The sequence below is a fragment of the Pelmatolapia mariae genome, linkage group LG17 (genome assembly GCF_036321145.2).
Source record: "Pelmatolapia mariae isolate MD_Pm_ZW linkage group LG17, Pm_UMD_F_2, whole genome shotgun sequence".
Classification (NCBI taxonomy): domain Eukaryota; kingdom Metazoa; phylum Chordata; class Actinopteri; order Cichliformes; family Cichlidae; genus Pelmatolapia; species Pelmatolapia mariae.
This window is the reverse complement of record NC_086242.1, coordinates 26,165,822-26,184,257: the sequence shown is the minus strand read 5'-3', so window position 1 is coordinate 26,184,257 and position 18,436 is coordinate 26,165,822. Positions and strand designations below refer to the sequence as shown.

The window sequence follows — 18,436 nt, the reverse complement described above, 5'->3', positions numbered from 1 at the left end:
GGTTTAGGGCTGCTTTTCAGGGAAAATGTCTGATTGGCAGCAGCCTCATTTTTCAGCATGACAATGATCCCAAACACATGCAGTAAAAGCATACCTAGATACAAAAACACAATGGAATATTATCGGTCATGGACTGGCCTCCCCAGAGTCCAGACCTGAACTTTACTGAAGTGGTGTGGGATCATCTTGACAAATAACAGCACAAAGGGCAGCCACCATCCAAAGAAGAGCTTACGCTTAAATTACAAGGAGGCTGTCCTGAACCACTCTCTTGTTGCCTTATAGATTATATATCCATTTATGTTTGGATAGCTTTCAATAAATCGCTGCACCAATTTCCAATTTTTCACAGAAATTCAGTTGTCTCAAGACTTACAGAATACTGTATATATATTTGTATATATGATCTACTTGGTTTGGTTTAAAAAAAATCATGGCTTGGATCAAAATACAACACCTGACACCTATTTTAAACCTCAGTTTTCTTGGTTGTCAGGGTGATGGTTTGCCTCTGAAGAGTTGCTGGAGTTAAAATAACACATGGCAGACAGAAGGAAACTCTATCATGCCAGTTGTGAATGCCATAAGTTTTCTCAGTGCTAACAGAATCTGTAACAAATCCACCCCCGGGCTACAAAATCCAGGACACAGACAATAGCGTCCACACCCCAGACAGGACGAATCAACAGCCCAACAACAACCGCCTGCTTTAAGTTTACCACTGCCACTTGACTCCACTCCAATAGGCTGTCTCAGTCGTCTAAGCCCACAACCCGCCAGTCAGTCAGTCAGGAGGTTGGGCAGCTGGCAGAAATGCTAAAGCTGGCCAAAGATCCACGCCGCAGCAGCATGTGTGCTGAGAGTGACAGGCAGGCTGACTTGGAGGAAACAGAGGTCACAGGGTCGTGATCTGTCACAGTGCCGGGATGGGAGACACTCTGACACTGTGGGGAACAGCCTGCCACAGCAGAACGAAAACCCCTGAAACCTGGTTTTTCAAAGGATCAGTTAACTATATATTGTTTTTCCTCCAAGCTTAAGCAGCATCCAGATCTCAGAGCTTTTTGCATCACCAGCAAAACAATGCCTTTTTCCTGAGCTAACCACATCAGGTCTGGTTTTCATCCAGTGACTACAGAGGGAATCTCATAGCTCAAAACCCCCGAAAAAGGACAGCTACTGAGCCATGAGTTCCATGAGAAATCAAACTTTAAAGCTCTAAAACACTCATAAAATTGTTAAATACAAGGAATCTGAATTAGAGCATAAAACTGGACAAGTTTAGTTTTAAATCAGAAGAAACTTGATTAAACAGTTGGCTAAGCCTTCAAAGCATGCTTTTCCTACATTTACTTTGAAGTTGGTTTTATTTTAGGCAGTCAAAGTTTCTTTGCCCACAAGCACACTGCGGAGAAAGAAAGTGCTGTATACACAAACACACACGCTGTGCGTAAATATTTGTGTCATTTGGTTTGTAAAACCTCACTTTCTTTATCCATAGTGAACTTATGGACAAAGAAACTGAGACTGGCTAACATAAAAGCAACAAAATATGTCATTTTTGTAAATTTGCACTGTCTCAGTATAAGGCCTCACTAGGCACTTGACTGTACTTTTATCCTTTATCCTGCTGCCATAACAGATAAAAATTACAAATGTGCCAGTAAACTGTATCTTAAAGGGTCACAGCTGGTATGCTGTATTTAAAAAAATGGATGGCTGGATGGATGGATGGATGGATTTAAAAGATGTAACCGTTTGAAGGTGGTGTTTTCAAGAAGTGGATTTCACACTGTTTAGGACATTAAAGCAGAGTGTGGTTTAGGACAGGTCTCTATTGACAATGGCACCTGCAAAAATCCTCAGCTTGAGGCTTTAAAAAACTTTGCAGCCCAGTGACCAACATCAAGGTGTCCATATCCATCTTTTACATACAGTCTATAGTTGGTAATCACTTCTTAAAAGCGTGAACACAGAGCCGAGGAAGCAGACTGTGGTGTCCTGTTTCTTTGCTTGTCGGCATATTTCACTGACACCTAATCGTTGGCTGATTCTTCAACATCTTCTGATACAGAATCTGTGCATGTGATTTGTGGAAAACAGCGCCATCATATACTACATGAATGTGTTATTCTCAATAGTTAAAAGATTTCTGAGCACAAATATTTTAAATCAATCAAACCTCTGCTACAGAGAAAGACACCCAATTATTGTTATTTTGCTAGCTGTAGTTATTTTGCATTTTTATAATGCTTTTTCATAACTATGTAATCACTGTATGTATCTGGATATTTGTTTGTTGTATATATTCTTTTTTAATAATAGACATAGATTCTCTTTTTTTCAATAAAGAGAATTCTCTGTATGCCTGCATCCCTTATTTACAGCAGTGTTGCCAACTATATATCTCTATATCAACTATTTTCTCTAGATTTACCCACTTTTTATAGCCCTACAGCAGCCCCACCTCCCAAAAAAGAAAAGTACACAGTAAGAAAAAACACAGTACACTTTCAGAACAAGGTATTCTCTCAGTACGGATCAGCAGTGAGCACTCAGACAGAGGCTGTAATGTGTGAGGTGTGTAAAAAAGTGTAAGAAGTTCTATGGGATCTATTGTTCTCCTTCATTTAACTCATAAATATAGCGTAAACACAGCCATTAACATTCATTTGTTTGTCAAGGGAGCTATGCAAAACTTTGTCACATCCACAGATTTATCTTTGTAGTTGCTTGATGAGTCTATGAACATGGGTGTGATGGTTCAAGACAGAAGGCCTTCCTGTGCTGCTGCCTCAGCTTCAGGTCATCAAACACATGATCCACTGCCCCTGCTGTTGAGCTCTCATTATTTAATAACAGGATACAGAAATCTTGCATAAGTGCAGCAAGTTAGGGAGCGTATGAACATACACATAAACTAGGAGCATGCGAGCACGCTTTATACAGATACGGAAAGTTTAACTGTTTAACATTTTTATTAAGACTACAGTTTGTAATGGGATGATTGTAAATAAAGAAAGGAAACAGGGGTCAGGAAATAATTCTGATAATGTGAATTATATATTGATAGACTAATTAGCCAAGTGCTCATGTTGCTTATGCTAGTTAGCCATGTTAAGCAGATTAACGCCTGGAGAAAACTGTATTGTTCACTGCCTTTCATTTCAACCTTTAATGTAACTGACGTGGGAAACTCTGCTGTCTAGTGTTGGCACTGCATCTATGTGAGACTGTTTCTAACCATTTTTATATGGAGCATAACATCTATTTTGAAGATTTTTCCGGTAAAGACTGAACTGGAACATCAGAATATTGGATTTTTTTTAGTAACCCAATCTGGATGAAGTGATGGTGATTTTAAAACAAAATTCTCATTTACTGACTTAAAAAAAAAGCTAAGTATCAACCTAAACCAGACAGAAAACAGCGAGCGGAGGAGAGAATCAAGCACAATGGTACCAAAACAGCAGTCGAGACTTTCACAATGAGCTGAAAGAGTCCACATAAATAACATCATACTCAGATTTCTAATAATGTGTTACATGCGCTTTGATCAGCAGCTCTGACCATGTGTCAAACTCCAGTCCTCGAGGGTCGGTGTCCTGAAACTTTGAAATGTGTCCCTGCTGCACAAACCTGAATAAAATTAGGTAATTGGAAAGACTTGACTGCATGCCGAGGTGGCAACCCCTAACCTTGTGCAAGTAAGTTTAAATAAATTTAAGTTTTAACTTCTAAACGTACTTTTATTGCACCATATTCATGAGCTGCTGTAACATGAATCAAATGGCTGAATTGCCACCTCAGCATGCAGTCAAGTTCCATAGAGTTCTGATAATGATCTACTAATTTTCTCCACGTGTGTTGCAGCACGGACACATGGAAACGTTTCAGGACAGCGGCCTTCGAGGACTGGAGTTCGACACCTGTGATGTAGAGCAAACCTATAAGTTTATGGGATTGGTTCTTCAGGTTGTTTTATACGGAGCGCTGCTGTCTGAATCTGTGGTCTTGTTTCAGAACAGCTCCAAGATGGAAAGGCTCAACCAGGTTGACTCTTTGTTTGACTCAAACAAACTTCTGCATGTTATAAATGTGAGACAGATGTTTACATGGTTTAAACATGCTTGTGTGGTTTAAACTCGGCAGAGACAAACACTAGATTAGCATTAAAAGCCTTAAAAGCACAACTGTTTCACTGCTGCTAGTTTAGAAGAACTGTTTGACTTTCCAACATGAATTACTGACTTTAAACATTTCACAGGCCGGGGAAGCCCAGAAATCAATCCCCAATTTTATACTTACTCTCTCCTTCTATTTTGTCTGGGTTTCTGCTCCACACTATCTGCCTCGTGTCCTGCCTTATCTGGAACGTTCTCCTCTCAGGGCGCTGAGACTTTTTCTGATAGAAGATGGTCATCACTGTGCCCATTTCCAGGCTGTGGAGGATGCGGGCACCTGCCTCAGACCAGTCCAGCATCCTGGAGACCATGACTGAGCCAGCAGCCCCTGCAACACTACTGGGGGCCTCCTCAGCACAGCCATTGAGGCAGCCACTGAATCTGGCTGCACACATCTTCACTGCATCGCTAAAAGTAAACCTTGCTGGATTACTAATCTGTTGTGATTTCTCGAATAGGATGCTTATCCTTCAGTCACCAGCTGCAAGCATCAAGGACAGGGGTATTCAACATGTGCAAGCCCACTGGGGTCAGGAGGAAATCTGGTTATGAACTGTGTCAGTTGGGGCAGCCAGAGTGAATAAAACTATTCCCCAATAAAACACAAGCTAAAAGACATCAGTCAGCAGCTGCACAGTTCAAACACTGAACCGTCTGAGATGTGAACTATCCTCTGGTACTCTGGAGGGGGGAGTGTATTCCTATGTTATCCTTTCCAGATGCTTCTGGCAGCACACCAGTGAAATCCACTCGGGGTGAGTTCTCATCACCGCCAGACTCAGGTTTCCACCCTGCTAGTCCTTCAGTCCACGACAGCGTGATGATCCGGCTTTAGATCCTGCTTGGACGCCTCGCTGCTCTCGCTGGGCCGGTAAACAAGACGTGGATCCCCTCACCGCTGGCTTTGAGAGAATCAAGTCGGGGCTGGCGACAAAGACGCTGGGTTATGCAATAACAAGCCGGGCAAATACCCGGAGGGGCGGCGGAGAGGAGGACGGGCAGCGGCGGCCGCTATGTGGCGGCTTCACGGAGACGAAGAGACGCGCGGATGGGAGAGCACGGAGCGGCCGCGACGAGACTCGGGAGCGCTCCCATCTGCCGAAGCATTCTGCTCCCCTCTCCCTCTCTGTTCCTCCTTTCCCAGCGCACAGGATCCACTCACCCGTGGTAGAAAACCCCTTGAGACGGGTGCGAGGCTGTGCCGTTAATTTCACCAGGTCCTCCCTGCTGCTCCTTCCCCAGGATGTCGCTCTCTGTCTCTGGATCTGTGCGTATCCTCAGCTTCAACGCCAGAGGTCTTGAGAGGAAATTACTGCCAGCAGACCGGAAAAGCTTGATCCGACTTTTTTTTTTTTTTTTGCCTGCTGTACAGTATCTGAGGGAAGATGAGAGGAGTAGAGGGAGAGTCGCAGGGACAGCCAGAGAGGGAGAGAAGCCAGAGAACAGAGCGACCTCTGCCGGCCTCCACAAGATCTGCAGGTGAAAGCGTTTTCTGCAGCAAATGCACAGTGGACTCAGCGGGTATCTGGGCATGTCAGGAGGTTAAGTGCGGTTCAAATTACAAAGGTCACTGACGTGTCAGCCAGTAGCAGTAAATCAAAGGTTTTACGCGACTGGTGAGCTCGCTAGAGGTTGTTCTTTTTGTTTGTTTTGATTTTATGGCGTAGCTGAAATTTAGATTTCCAGGACATTATACAGATAATCGTTTTAAACTAATACTGTTAATAAGAGGAGCATGTTAGGGAGCATTTTGATGGATTTATGGGCAGAAATCTGTGCCATCAGAAACTGAATTTGAATAAGTTAAATTTGAATTTGAATTGCTCAGATTGAATCTGAATTGTAACTTGAATAAATGCTTTTGAAAACTGAATTTGAATTAGTCTAATTTGAAATTGAATTTATGGTTTGAAAATGAATTGATTTGCTTTGAAACTGCATTTTATCCTTTAAAAATTCAACTCTCGAATAATTTCAGTTTCACTTCTCACCATTCAGTTTCAGTTCTACAATTCAATTTCAGTTCCAAAATTCAGTTTTTTGGAACTTACATCCGGTTCCGGGTGAAGCTCAGATTGATAGAACTACAGAAGTTTGACTTGATTGATGCGGGAATGTTCCCAGTTAGCCTAGCGTTCAGCAAGGAGGCTGCAGCGCTGCATTATGGGATCTGTAGTTTGTATATTATTAGCGCCTCACATCGCCGGGCCATGCATAACAATAATAATACATCTATATAAAATGATCTCGCGGGCCAGATATAAATGTACGCCGGGCCGAATGTGGCCCGCGGGCCTTGACTTTGACACATGTGCTTTAGACACTTTGTTACTAGCAGCCAGAGGCAAAAAACACATAATTGGTTCCCATTTCTTTACACAAATACAAAAAAACAAATTGACAAATTGCTAAAGAAAAGACTGTTTAACAGGCATTAAGTTGTATCTTTGCACAAACAAGGTGGGTGTGAATTGCACTTCAGCCAGTGGTGTTGGGGAACTTGTCAAAATTGATGGCATTATGAACACAAAAATAGAAAGTTTTTCATCATGACAATGATCCCAAAACAGTGTTTTATCCATGACACTATCAATCATGGACTGGCCTCAGCAGAGACCAGACCTCAACATTATTGAAGCAGTGTGCGATCATCTTGGCAGAGAACAGAACAAAAGGCAGCCAACATCCAAAAGAAGAGCTTGAATGTCTTGCAAGAATCCTGGAGAACTATTCCTGAAAACTACTTATCGAGTAAAGGTGGTCATGCCTTACAGACTTTCAAACTATAGAACAGCACAAACTCTGTTTTTGCCTTATATGCTGCATTGCCATATGTATGCACATTTCAATAAATCACCTATTTCCCATTTTTCCAGCAAAATATAAAGAAATTAGGGATGGCTCAAAAGTAGTGTTGTGGAATTTTGGATAGAGGATTTGTGCCTTCTGATCCCCGTAACTAAAGGATTAACTCCCCCACTACTGACCATTATTTATGTAGTGAAATAGACTGAAGTTCAGTAATGTGCATTAGCAGGACTCCCTGAGGCTGTAAAAGAGTGTGGACTGATCCACCGCTAAGACAGTCAAGGATGATATCACTGCCTCTCTGTGTTTAATCAGCTCCATATGTCCACTGGGTGTATCTCCAGTTCCACTACCACTGGTCAGCAGGCAGCCAATCAGAATTCAATAGAACTCTTCTCACATGTCCTGCAGCAGCAAGGAAAAGAGGCTGGGGGGGGAATGCAGAGAATTGTAGCCAACAGTTTTCAGATTGAAGCAGAGTAAAGAGGAATGGTGAGCATTCAGTTAATCGCCTAAAGGTTAAATTTTACATCTAAACTAAGAGCAGTACCATTACACTCTGTCTCCATCTTTACTCTGCTGCTTCTTTTCAAACTTAAAATGAATCCTGCAAAGAAACCATAAACTGCAAAAACAAAACAAAACAGAAAAACATGTTGAAATGAACTTAAAGTTGTTATCATGGCACATTTAATACTGATTTAGTGGAATACGTTTGGTTTGTAGGTAAATGAGAACAACACTTGGAAACAGCTGCAGTCTTTGATTTTAAGTTTCTTCACCATCACTGGACAGAAACACAGATACTGTCAGAACAGCTGAAAGAAATAAGCTACATGTGAGTCCAAGGACTTATACACAGCTTTAGAACTTTTTTTTTCCCTCTGTGGATTTAACACAAGCAGCCATTTATCTTTTACTGAGTCCTTCCATGGGATTGGACAGACTTTAGTTGTGAATAGGTTTTTATTACTAACACATATCACTACGAAACTGGGCTTGTTTATTACTAACATAAAGAATATTATTTTATGTTTACAACTTTTTTGTTACATTTCTGTTTAACTTGAGCATACCTTTTCAAAACATAAATGCAAATATTTGATAAAAACCTAATTGTTGTGTCATTTTATTTTCATATTACAACTGAAGTGGTGATTTCTTGCTCACAGAAAGCAGCCTTTGTTATTGAAGATGACATTTTATTGTTCAATACAAGTTATCAGTAAGAATTTTAAAGACCCCCACCCCCAAGGTGATTATATGAAGATAACTTACTTTTTTGCATGGCAGGAATTCTGGAATTTTACAATTAAATATGAAAAGTGTGTGTTTTACATATTACATATGAATCATTTTACATTAATATCATGTAGACAAAGGAAACTTAATCTATAATCTGGACATTTCCTCTCAACTTAAGTGAAAAGACGACAGTGTCATGAACCTAAAGTAACCTGAAATTTCGATATTCCTCAGTGCCTTAAAACCGTGTCTCCATCCTGTGTAGTCTCACCTACATAAAAATGTTGATTACTGTGATTATGGATGAAGTGTTATGGATAAGAAACCACAAATACTTTAGGGTCAAACTTCCTTAGCTTATAAACTGTCAAACAAAATCATAATCTTTGACATGAACTAAAATATCAACCTGTAATTACTTCCACTTTTTCAAAAGCATGATCAAAGGGTCTGAGGTACATATTTATTTTAAAAATCCACTAACCTAAGTCTTAGTCCCAAGTTTAGAATATTATTAATATGAAAAAATAATTAATGCACGGGCAGCTTTCTATTTTTTTTCTAGTTTCCAACCACGTCTTTCTTCAGCAGATGACCTTAACATGAACTTAATGTTATTCATCTGCAACAAGGCAGCAAAGTCTGGTTCAGAGAATATGATTACTTCTGCACTGTTATGTCTTCATTTCACAGTGCGGCTCCTGTTAGATTTGTTGGACATTTATTGTCGAAAGTTTCCAAATGTAGAAAACATAACTATAAGGATATGTCTAAAAGAGTGTCTAACCCTGATGGTCTTTCTTTGCACTAAACACCTTTATTTTAATCCTTCTTTAAAAACATTCGTTACATCTGAATAACCCAGGCGACACAACAGCTGTTATTCCAGTATTTGGAGAGTGTCCCCACTGTAAGGGTTCATTCAGACGATGCTCTATAAATATAAGAACTCCTGTGAGGCAATTTAGGAAAAACTTGATTCTCTTTAGTTGGCTAAAAGAAAGTTGGTGTTGTTGCTGCTTCCTTTTTGGATCTCTTTGACCATGTTGTGGAGTTTCTGGGAGAGTGCCACCTAGTGGAAGAGAAAGCCACAGGCATAGGTAAAGAAATCTTTCACTTTAAGGCAATCTGTGAGAGTTAGTCCTTCACTAAGATGCAGAAATTAAGTTGGTCTGTACTCTTGCATTCAGTACAGCTTGTACTGAGACTTACTGTGTAGGAATCCGGCTTCTGCAGTCTCTTGTGCCGAGGGTGCAGAGTCCGGAGGGAGCTTTGGACCTTTGCTCTAGTTTCTGCAGCGCTGCACAAAGGCTGTGTGACCTAGAAAATGTTGGAGACACTCATAAAGGCAAATCTCCCACACACTATAGTGGCTTGTTTGGTACTGTTTAGTACATGAAGTGTGATTTTTTTTTCTTTTTAATAGTTTTTAAAGAAAGTACTTTTTTTTTGCTGTTATATTACATACGTTTGGTGTTCTTTGTAAAACTTCTTAGTCGCTGATTAAAAATCTAAATGGAAAATCTTTAAGATACAAAGATTAAAAAAAAAAAAGTATGTCTTCAGTGTGATTATCCCACAATTCTTCATAAGCTGTCTGCTAATGTTTGAGCGAGCGGCCCATCCTCACCTGTCCTTTACTAAACATTTCCTGACGCAGACAGGTGACCCGAGCTGGAGTGACTGAGAGGGCGGTGTGGTTGCATCCCAGGGGGTAACAGCTCAGTGGGAGTCCCGCCTCTGGAGGAGACTCCACCGCCAGACATACCACGTCTAGAAATGGATGACCTGCAGAGGAGAAAGGACAGAAACCAATTATAGATTTACAGGAACATATTCATACACACTTAAACAGACCAGACAGTTTAAATAAAAAAAAAAAAAAAAACTCTATTAAGAACAACAAAACAGAACATGGCACACATCACCTTGACAAAAAACACAGAAAGGAGTAGATCAGACTGTTATTCCACTGCAGCTTATACACTATGACTGTGTGACAGCTCTTCTGCCTGAAGGGACGATCATATTGCCATTCACAGACCTGTCTCTGTGATCATTTATAACAAGTAATTTGTGGCATTCCCGTTGTTGTGCCACACAGAGAAAGAAGCTCAGCTGCAGCAGGTAGTACTCAATAATTCTCACCTTCAGCATCTATTAGCCGGTAGACAGCTTTCCTCCCAGGAACAGTGCTCTTTTCTGGGTCCTCACTGACCTTCATCCTGGGTCTTCCTCTCACCTCCACCAGCTAATGAACAGAGGAACAAACAAAACCATACAAGTGTTAACATGGCAGGAGAGGAGAGAGGCTAGTAAGTGTGACTTCTCATTAAATTACCTTATATACACAGCCAAGGGAAGGTTGTTTTGTGCAAGTCACCAGATGTGTTCCAACACCAACTACACTGATCTCGTTCTCCTAAGACAATGACACATCAAGATGACATGGAAAGGTCTTGCAGGGAGTCGCTTTTACAAGTCACAAAATTTGACTGATTCCTAATGAATTATTCTGTATGGTCACTCAATTTACCTTACTGTTGACTTCAGCCAAGCTCTCTTCTGAGATGTTATTAGTCCCAACGATGATCAGGGAATCAAAAGCAGGAATGGAGAATCTGCAGAGATGAAATGAACAATAAGAGAGGAATCAAAAAGCAGTGACACAAAATTAGACATGAGCCACAGATGTCTGGAGGAGTCAGAACATATCTCACTGTAAGTTTAAAGACAGACGGCAGGACACCTTACTCACTGCTCGCTGCAGAGTCTGAAGACACGGTGCACATCAAGGGACTGCTTGCAAAGGTCCCCGCTGTCAAGACGAACCCCCACAGGCCTGTAGCCCAGCTCACACAGTACCAGTGCCACAGCACAGAAGTTCAACAGGCCGCTACTGAAATTATATTTACGCACAGAATAGATGAGATCATTGAACTGCTTTGTGTTTAGCTTTGTTTGATGGAAACAAAGCTAGGGAATGGAGAAAAGAGAAGGCTTAAAAGAGAAGGGCCAGTCAGTGGTATCAATTCCTTCATCCTCCAGGAGCTGACTGCATACTCTCATCACATGAAACTGATACCTAATGTAAGTCAGGGTGCCACTGCCTAGCCTGTACAAGTCTGTGTCCTTCCATGGATATGCCTCCCCTGACCATCAATGACCCACCACCAAACCAGTCATGTTTAATGATTTTTACATAACATTCCCCACAGCTTCTCCAGACACATCAGTCACATGCGCTCAAAGTGAACCTGCTCTCAAATGTGAAAATCACAGGGCACCAGTGGTGGACCTGCCAGTTCTTATATTCTATGGAAAATGCTAATTGGGCTCCAAGGTCATCAGGCACTAGGGCCACTCTTGTGAAGTCTGTTTGTGATTGTTAGCTCAGAGACATTCACACCAGTGGCCTGTTGAAAGTCATTTCATAGGACTCTGGCATCACTCGTCCTGTTCCTTATTGCACAAAAGAGCAGATACAGGTCCTGCTGGTGGGTTAAGGACCTTTTCCTGCCCAGTCCACTTCAAACTTTGCTGCAAGACCCAGCCTACCTTGTGGTAGGCTGATGTGGAGTTGGATTGCCTCTACAACATCAGTAGGGTCCAGGCATCACTTCATGCTAAAAGTAGTGACTCTGACCGTAGCCAAATGCAAAACCAATGAATAAATCAGTCAGAAAAGATGAGGGAAAAATGTCAGTGGCCTCCACCTTTGTTTTGGGGCTTGTCTCATTATTTTAACTCTAATTCCAGAAGTTTCAGTGACTAGATGCTTTATTCTGATTAAAAAGTGTTCCTTTAGTTTTTATAGCTTCTTAGTTTTCTGGCTTTCATTAGCCAAACTGCCAATTCGTCAGCTTTATCTCATATATGCAGTGTAAACTTTAAAAACTTAATGTAAGGCAGGAGTTACCAGCCAACACTGTAGCTGTCAATCACTGGGAGGAAGTTCTGAGGATAAGCGATGGCATAAGACAAGAAAGCAGCCAGCTCTCCCTCATGGATCTTCCATGGCTCTGCTCCCAGAAGTTCACACACACGACTCAGCCAGCCTTTTGTTAAAGAAATGATATCGACTGGATTATGGTCCCCGTTCACCGCCGAAAGCGTCTGTAAAGAGACAAACGAGACATTTAAGAGTTTGTTAAATGCAATAGAGCATTTCAGTTACCAAATTACAACAGAAACTCCTGTGAAACCAGCCCTCAGGAGACTGATACCCTCTCTACTTTTGAAATTAGGGTTCAAATGGGAGCTGAATCCTTTGAACCATCCCGTAGTTATGGTGGTAATAACTCAGGTGGTTGGGGACTGTGGTGTTTATATGCCAATGCTGCACGTCGTTCATTTTTGTCAGCTTTCTCTGGTAGTTTCTGTTTTTTGGGTGTTTTTTTGCCTGTCCCGTTTGGTACTTCAGCAATCAGAATTATTGTCTGACGGCTAAGAAAGACGCCCAACGGATTTATTTTTCCAAGTGGGTCATTATGGCTTTGCCATATCAGTCCACTTGATTAATCTTTATTATTATTCATTTATTTTATTTTAAGTTATTACAGCCGCGCCACCCTCCTGGAAAGAACTGAGGAGAGCTGAGGGTCATCCAGCAGCCACGGTGCTGAAGCCACAGGGGGCTGCAGTGACGTGCCTGCAGGCTCTGCCGGCAGCTAGCCGCGCCAGAGCGGACCGAACCCCGGGCCCGGGGGCCCGTTGTCAGGGGGTGCCCCAACCCCTAGAAGGGGCCCGACCGAGTCACGGGCGCCAGGCCTTGTCAAGCAGCCACCGGGAGTGAGCCAGTACATACCTGAGCGCCCAGCCCCGGACACCGGAAACCACCAACACACGAGGGCATCAGGCACCGGCAGGGAGTGTGGTAAGGGGAGGTAGGCCCCCACACCTGGGGGGGGGGGGGGGGGGGGGCTCTTGTGTCTTTTGTTAACGTTTGCTCTATGATCTCATCCAGTTAAGAGGAAGTGCTTCCGCCCCACTGTCAGTGAGTGGTCTGATTCTTGTACTCTCTCTAATATTACATCACCTTTACCTTACATAAACTCCCAGACCACTTTTTTTGGTAGACCTTGCTAGTACTGGGTTGAGCCATCTTTTTGTCTTTAGAACAGTCATGTTTTAATTCACTTAAATCGACTTTCCTTCCCATTCTGATGCTCACTTTGAACTATGGCACATCATTTTGACTAAATGCATTGCTGCCATGTGATTGGTTCATAAGATATTTGCATTAATGAGTCGTGGAACATGTCACAGCTGATCTTTACAAAGCCTGCTGAGTGTAAAATGGAAGTCATGTTCTGGTTTGCCAGTATAAACACATAAGATGTGTAGCTCAATTATCTGAATGGTATGGTTCCATTCAGATGACGTAAAGGCAGAGCGCGCATACTCACTTGCGGCCACACTTCCTCCAGGGAGGTAAAAGAAGTTACGTAGGAGTGCGCCATGGTCCCTGCAACTGGGATTCCAAACAGGAAACCAGCCTGAACATTACTGGTAAGATCAAACCCTGAAAGATGGAAAAAAGCTTAAAGTCTCTGTGTGCATGCAGAACAGAAGAAAATCATTTCAATTCAATGTCATTATTTCTACACAAAACATGCTGGTTTTTGTTCATTTGATATCATATAGTAATGTTCTTTGGGAATTTCAGTAAATACTGCAGACACACTGTGTAAGACAGCATGGAAATGAAGTCCAGATCGCTACATTCCTTCAGAGGTTACAGATAGATGCTTTTATCCTCTCATTAGACAGGCGTCCTCTTCATGAGTTTTGTTGGATGGGATGCCAATATCAAAAATCACATTTCTGATTTTTGATATTGGCATTTTTAAAGGAATATAGGAAAGCAGCCTTTAAGTGACAAATCCACAGATGTGCCAAGGATCAAAACAAAGTAATCACACAGCATTCACCTCCGATGTGTGTGTATCGGGAGGCGGTGAGTCCTCCATCTGGACCCTGAGCCCTCCTGAGGCCCATCTCCAGCAGCTTCCTCTTGGGGCCTGCCGCCAGACGGAAACGGGCAGCATTAGTGCAGACCAGACTGACAACAGAGAAGAGAGAGGACATTGAAGCAGAGGTCCATTGTATAAATTTAGCTTTGCTTCAATGAAGCTACAGTATATGACATTTATATTGCATGAAAGAAACAAACAAAATATCGCAAAGAAGCTTATTTACATCTCCCCAAAAGTCTGACAGACTTCTTTAGTTTCTCTTGAATCTTTTGAATATGAAATAGAATTCTTCAGAAATATATTTCCTAAGGTCCTCGGGGTGAACGCAGTAGCTTTAAAGATGGCACAACATGGGAAAATAATCAGGACGTTACTTTTCCAGGAAAAACAGAAATATGACTATGTATTACCTGGCATAGTTGACAAGACACAATAGACTTGTCTCCAGTAGTTGTACCACAGCCAGTGGACCAGCCACTTCCATGAGAGGCACCTGAAGATATGATGACATGCAGCACTAGTTAGTCCCTCAGACTGTGACCTTTGAACCTCAGTTTAACCTTAAAGACTCATAGCTCACCCTGGCAAAGACCACAGTGCCTTCGGGGACGGAATGGAGCGTTACACCCGAACAGTCGAGGCATCGCAGAAACTGGAAGAAGGCAGGGTCAGTGTCCGGAGGCATGACAGAGCGCAGGAACTCCACATCTGGATCCATGAACACAAAATGTTAACACAACCCTGTAACACTCTCCTGACTCACTTCTCTATTTGTCCTCCTGTCTCACACACCCACACTCATAGGAACAGAACAAAATCACATAGTTTCCTGTAAATCAGTGGTGCGACTGTAATGAAGGTTAGACTAAACATGTTTGTTGCCTAGCTGTGGAGGCAACCCACACAAGAGTGGCACAGTGATCCTGTCTTAGCGCCGATTACTTTTCACCTGTGCAGCTGCTAAAGTTTTAAAAAGTGTATTAATTCAAGTATTGCACAGAAATCGGTGGTTTTACTTAACTGAGGATTTTATGCTACTTTAGACCATACTTTTGTGGTAGAGAAAATAGATTTCCTGTTTTTACTCAAGTACACGTTCCAACACATGAATAGAAGAAACATCATAGGTCCACCACTTTGAACTTGATGGCAGTGTGAAACAGTGCTCCTCTGCTGTGTACTACTGTGCAAACCTCATCATTTTCAAACACTGAAACAGTCCCAAATCAAAGCGAGCGCAGCATATTAACATTAGTTACTGGGATAGGTAGCAACATCTAATGCTGTCATGTTATTTGATACTGATGCTGGACTGGTATATCTGTGTATCCCAAATCAACAGTGGTCCCAATCGGACTGACTGCTGTCACTCTCATACAGACAGACAGAACACTAACACCTGGCAGTCTGTCTGAGGCAGATGTGCAGTGGGCTACAGATGATTTGCTTATATTCCTACATAAAACCAAGGTTGCAGAGCCCCTGTGTGCCTTTTGCGGTTAAATCGGTCCTGGAGTAGCAAAGCTGCTACTGGTGGAACAAATAGTAACACGCAGTAGCGGTTTTAGATACGGGCGGTTGCCCGGGGCGGCATCGTGGTGGGGGGCGGCATCACGGGCATCGGCAAAAAAAAATTGCTCGTACTCATGCTGCCCCGACATCATGCCAGCGCATATTGGGAATGGCATAGGTACCGATCGATTTTCTATCGCCCATTTGCTGGGAGGGCGCCCTCCGTTTGCCAGGTGCGCCTGCTGCTTGCGGTACAGGGAGGAGAGGGCGGGGCGGCGGGGGATTCTCTGGGTGGCTGGAGCAGCGTCTAATAACCAACTTGCAAAATAAAACAAAATAAAAACAAACCAACAACACGAAAACAGCAGACATTATTATACAGACTTATAATTTGCACCGATGTTTTTTCGAAATTCTATACGCGAAAAGTGAGCGCGAGAGCCCTCGGTGCGCCTGCTCGCTGCTGAAGTCAAAGTAAACTTTATTGTCATCTCCGCTACATACAGTCCAGTATATAGAGAGACGAGACGACGAGGCTCCAGTTACAGCAGTGCAAGTAAACAAACAATAAATATAAGAAGAGTAAGAAAATAAATATACACTTTAGGACCAGGGGTAAAGGGATCAATAACAATTTAAAATGTATATTTTATATTTTGTTGATTTAAAGTCTCACACACAACCCGTTTTTAAAGTTTAAAAAAAGAGAAAAGAAGCGGAGGAGTGTAGCGACTTCCACAGTCGCTAGAGGCCGGGGATGGAGCCTGCCTATTTGCCTGACGCGCTGTCAACTGTACGCAATAATGTGAGAGGTGGAATTGCTTGCTTGTTTATTAAAGTGCTTGAAAAGTTTACAGAGCAATGTGATCGGCTCGCGATTCAAACTCTTAAAACATCACAGCTCTAATGCAACAAGGGGAAACTCGTTGTGCTGCGGTCAACAAAAACTACGGCTACCCAGCCCTCCTCTCTGTCAAAATCAAACCAGTGAAAGACAGACTGACAACGCCCTCTTAATGTCACCGCTACCACCCACGTGACTCCCGTTACACATCACCATAGCAACCAAACAAATGAAAACCCAGTGATCATTAAAATTCAATACATTTAATTATGGCTCCTACAAGGAGAAACGAGCAAAAGATACAGGTAAGCAGATGTGTCATTGGATAATGGCAGGTCATGTATCCTAAAACATTAAGAATCAGAATACTTTCTTAATCCCTAAGGAAATTATGTGGGTTACAGTTCCTCCAAGAAGAAATGGTAAAAATAGTAACAGTAACAGACTAAACTCCAAACAATATATACAATAATATAATATTAATTAGTCAGTGTCAATTGTTGAATTGTCCTGTTCCCATTGTATGACGAATTATGATGTCTGTTTGGTAGCCGTTTGCATACTATGCATACTCTCTCTCTCTTCATATATAGGGTCATATATGTGTGTGCGTGCGTGCGTGTGTGCGTGTGTGTGTGTGTGTGTGGGGGGGGGGGGGGGGGGGGGCAGAGGGCGTGTTCGCCCGGGGCGCCAAACAGGCTTGGACCGCCACTGGTAACACGATTATACTAATGGTGGTATTCTTAACGGCTTTGGATAAACTGGACTTTACGAACTTAAAGAAGTCCAGTTGCTTCTTGGACTTCTTTAAGTTTTTGAAGTTTTCACAAGTCCAGCTACTTTCTCTTTTCCAGTTCTTAAGAAATAATAAGCAGTATTGCGCAACCAGTTCTGTATGCCTACCAGAGCTCCACGGGAGAGAAAAGTCACTGTCAGCGGATTAATAACGAAACTTTTATTATTTAATCTAGCGTTTATGTCCAGTTTGTAGTCAGTGACACTAACATGTAGTTAGTTAGTTAGTTGATCTCCTCACCTTCGTCTGCGAAGCGAAAGCTGCGCAGGAACAGCAGGCAGTCGTGCACCCCGGCGAACAGCGAGAAGCCTCCGCCGAACGGATTGTCCCTGAAGAAGAGCTCGAACACGGCGTGCTCCTCGTGGCGACCGGCCCGCCAGTACGCGTACGCCATGGTGAACTGGTACAAGTCGGTGAGCAGCGGGGGAACCCGCTCCCGGATAGACCTCTCTATAACCCCGCTGCACGTGCTGCTGCTGGACGGCGCTGCCATGTTCTCCCAGCCCTGATGCCGAGACCTCTGGGACTTGCAGTTCTCCCACCGACTCCTTTAACCCCTGCGACAGAGGGAGTGGGGCAGCTGGGAAATACAGCCACGGCTCACGTTGTTGCACCTCCACTTTCAGACTTTTCAGTTAGTCTCTGTGTCGGCGTACATTTATGGTCTACTGATTCCTATTAGTGTCAGCCCGTGTCACGAGTCATGCGCTTAACCGAACGCAATTTTGGATCATGAAAACTGGATTCACTTTCAAAGACTCGCGTCCATGTGGCCACCTGCTGTGAAGGAGCGAGATCCTTCAGCACGCAATGTAAAAACCCACCATCTATGTATGTATTGCAACTACAAAATTAGTCTTTATTTGTAGACAATGAGCCATGAAAATGTTGGAATATCTTATTTGATGATTTCTAATTTCTGACTAAATTTATTCCAAAATGTCAGCAAGCATCCTCCGGTTTTAACCTTATTCAAGATTCTTTGTTTGTCAGTTGCATAGTTATGAACAATCTAGTAATGACTGGTCTTAGTTTGTTCTCTGCAGGCCACTATGTCAAGCTGAAATTA

The 18,436-nt window shown here is 42.6% G+C and overlaps 2 protein-coding genes across 2 annotated transcripts in view; both read right to left on the bottom strand.

Moving 5' to 3' along the window:
• LOC134646552 (1-phosphatidylinositol 4,5-bisphosphate phosphodiesterase gamma-1-like) overlaps positions 1–6,084 on the bottom strand; it is a 44,940-nt gene extending 38,856 nt beyond the window's left edge. Inside the window, exon 1 of the mRNA XM_063500350.2 lies at positions 4,309–6,084. Within this exon, the coding sequence (XP_063356420.1) occupies positions 4,309–4,579 (271 nt within the window). The 5' untranslated portion in view covers positions 4,580–6,084. The remainder of the gene's footprint in view (positions 1–4,308) is intronic.
• A 1,608-nt stretch (positions 6,085–7,692) lies between these two features.
• Positions 7,693–18,203, bottom strand: naprt (nicotinate phosphoribosyltransferase). The gene is made up of 13 exons (XM_063500352.1): positions 17,608–18,203; positions 14,796–14,923; positions 14,626–14,708; positions 14,171–14,301; positions 13,646–13,761; positions 12,157–12,353; positions 10,996–11,136; positions 10,774–10,858; positions 10,579–10,659; positions 10,386–10,488; positions 9,868–10,025; positions 9,450–9,557; positions 7,693–9,309 (listed from the first exon to the last, which is right to left on the bottom strand). The coding sequence occupies exons 1-13, from the start codon at positions 17,858–17,860 to the stop codon at positions 9,223–9,225; spliced, it is 1,671 nt and encodes a 556-aa protein (XP_063356422.1). The 5' UTR covers positions 17,861–18,203; the 3' UTR covers positions 7,693–9,222.
• Between the last annotated feature and the right edge of the window lie 233 nt (positions 18,204–18,436).

Excerpts from the sequence above, each read along its gene's own strand:
- naprt (XM_063500352.1), bottom strand. The coding sequence starts at position 17,860 with ATGGCAGCGCCGTCCAGCAGCAGCACGTGCAGCGGGGTTATAGAGAGG. Across the intron at positions 10,660-10,773 it reads TGGCTGAAGTCAACAGTAAG|GAGAACGAGATCAGTGTAGT; the intron begins GTAAATTGAGTG and ends TCATTGTCTTAG. Across the intron at positions 9,310-9,449 it reads AGAAGCCGGATTCCTACACA|GTGGCACTCTCCCAGAAACT; the intron begins GTAAGTCTCAGT and ends CTCTTCCACTAG.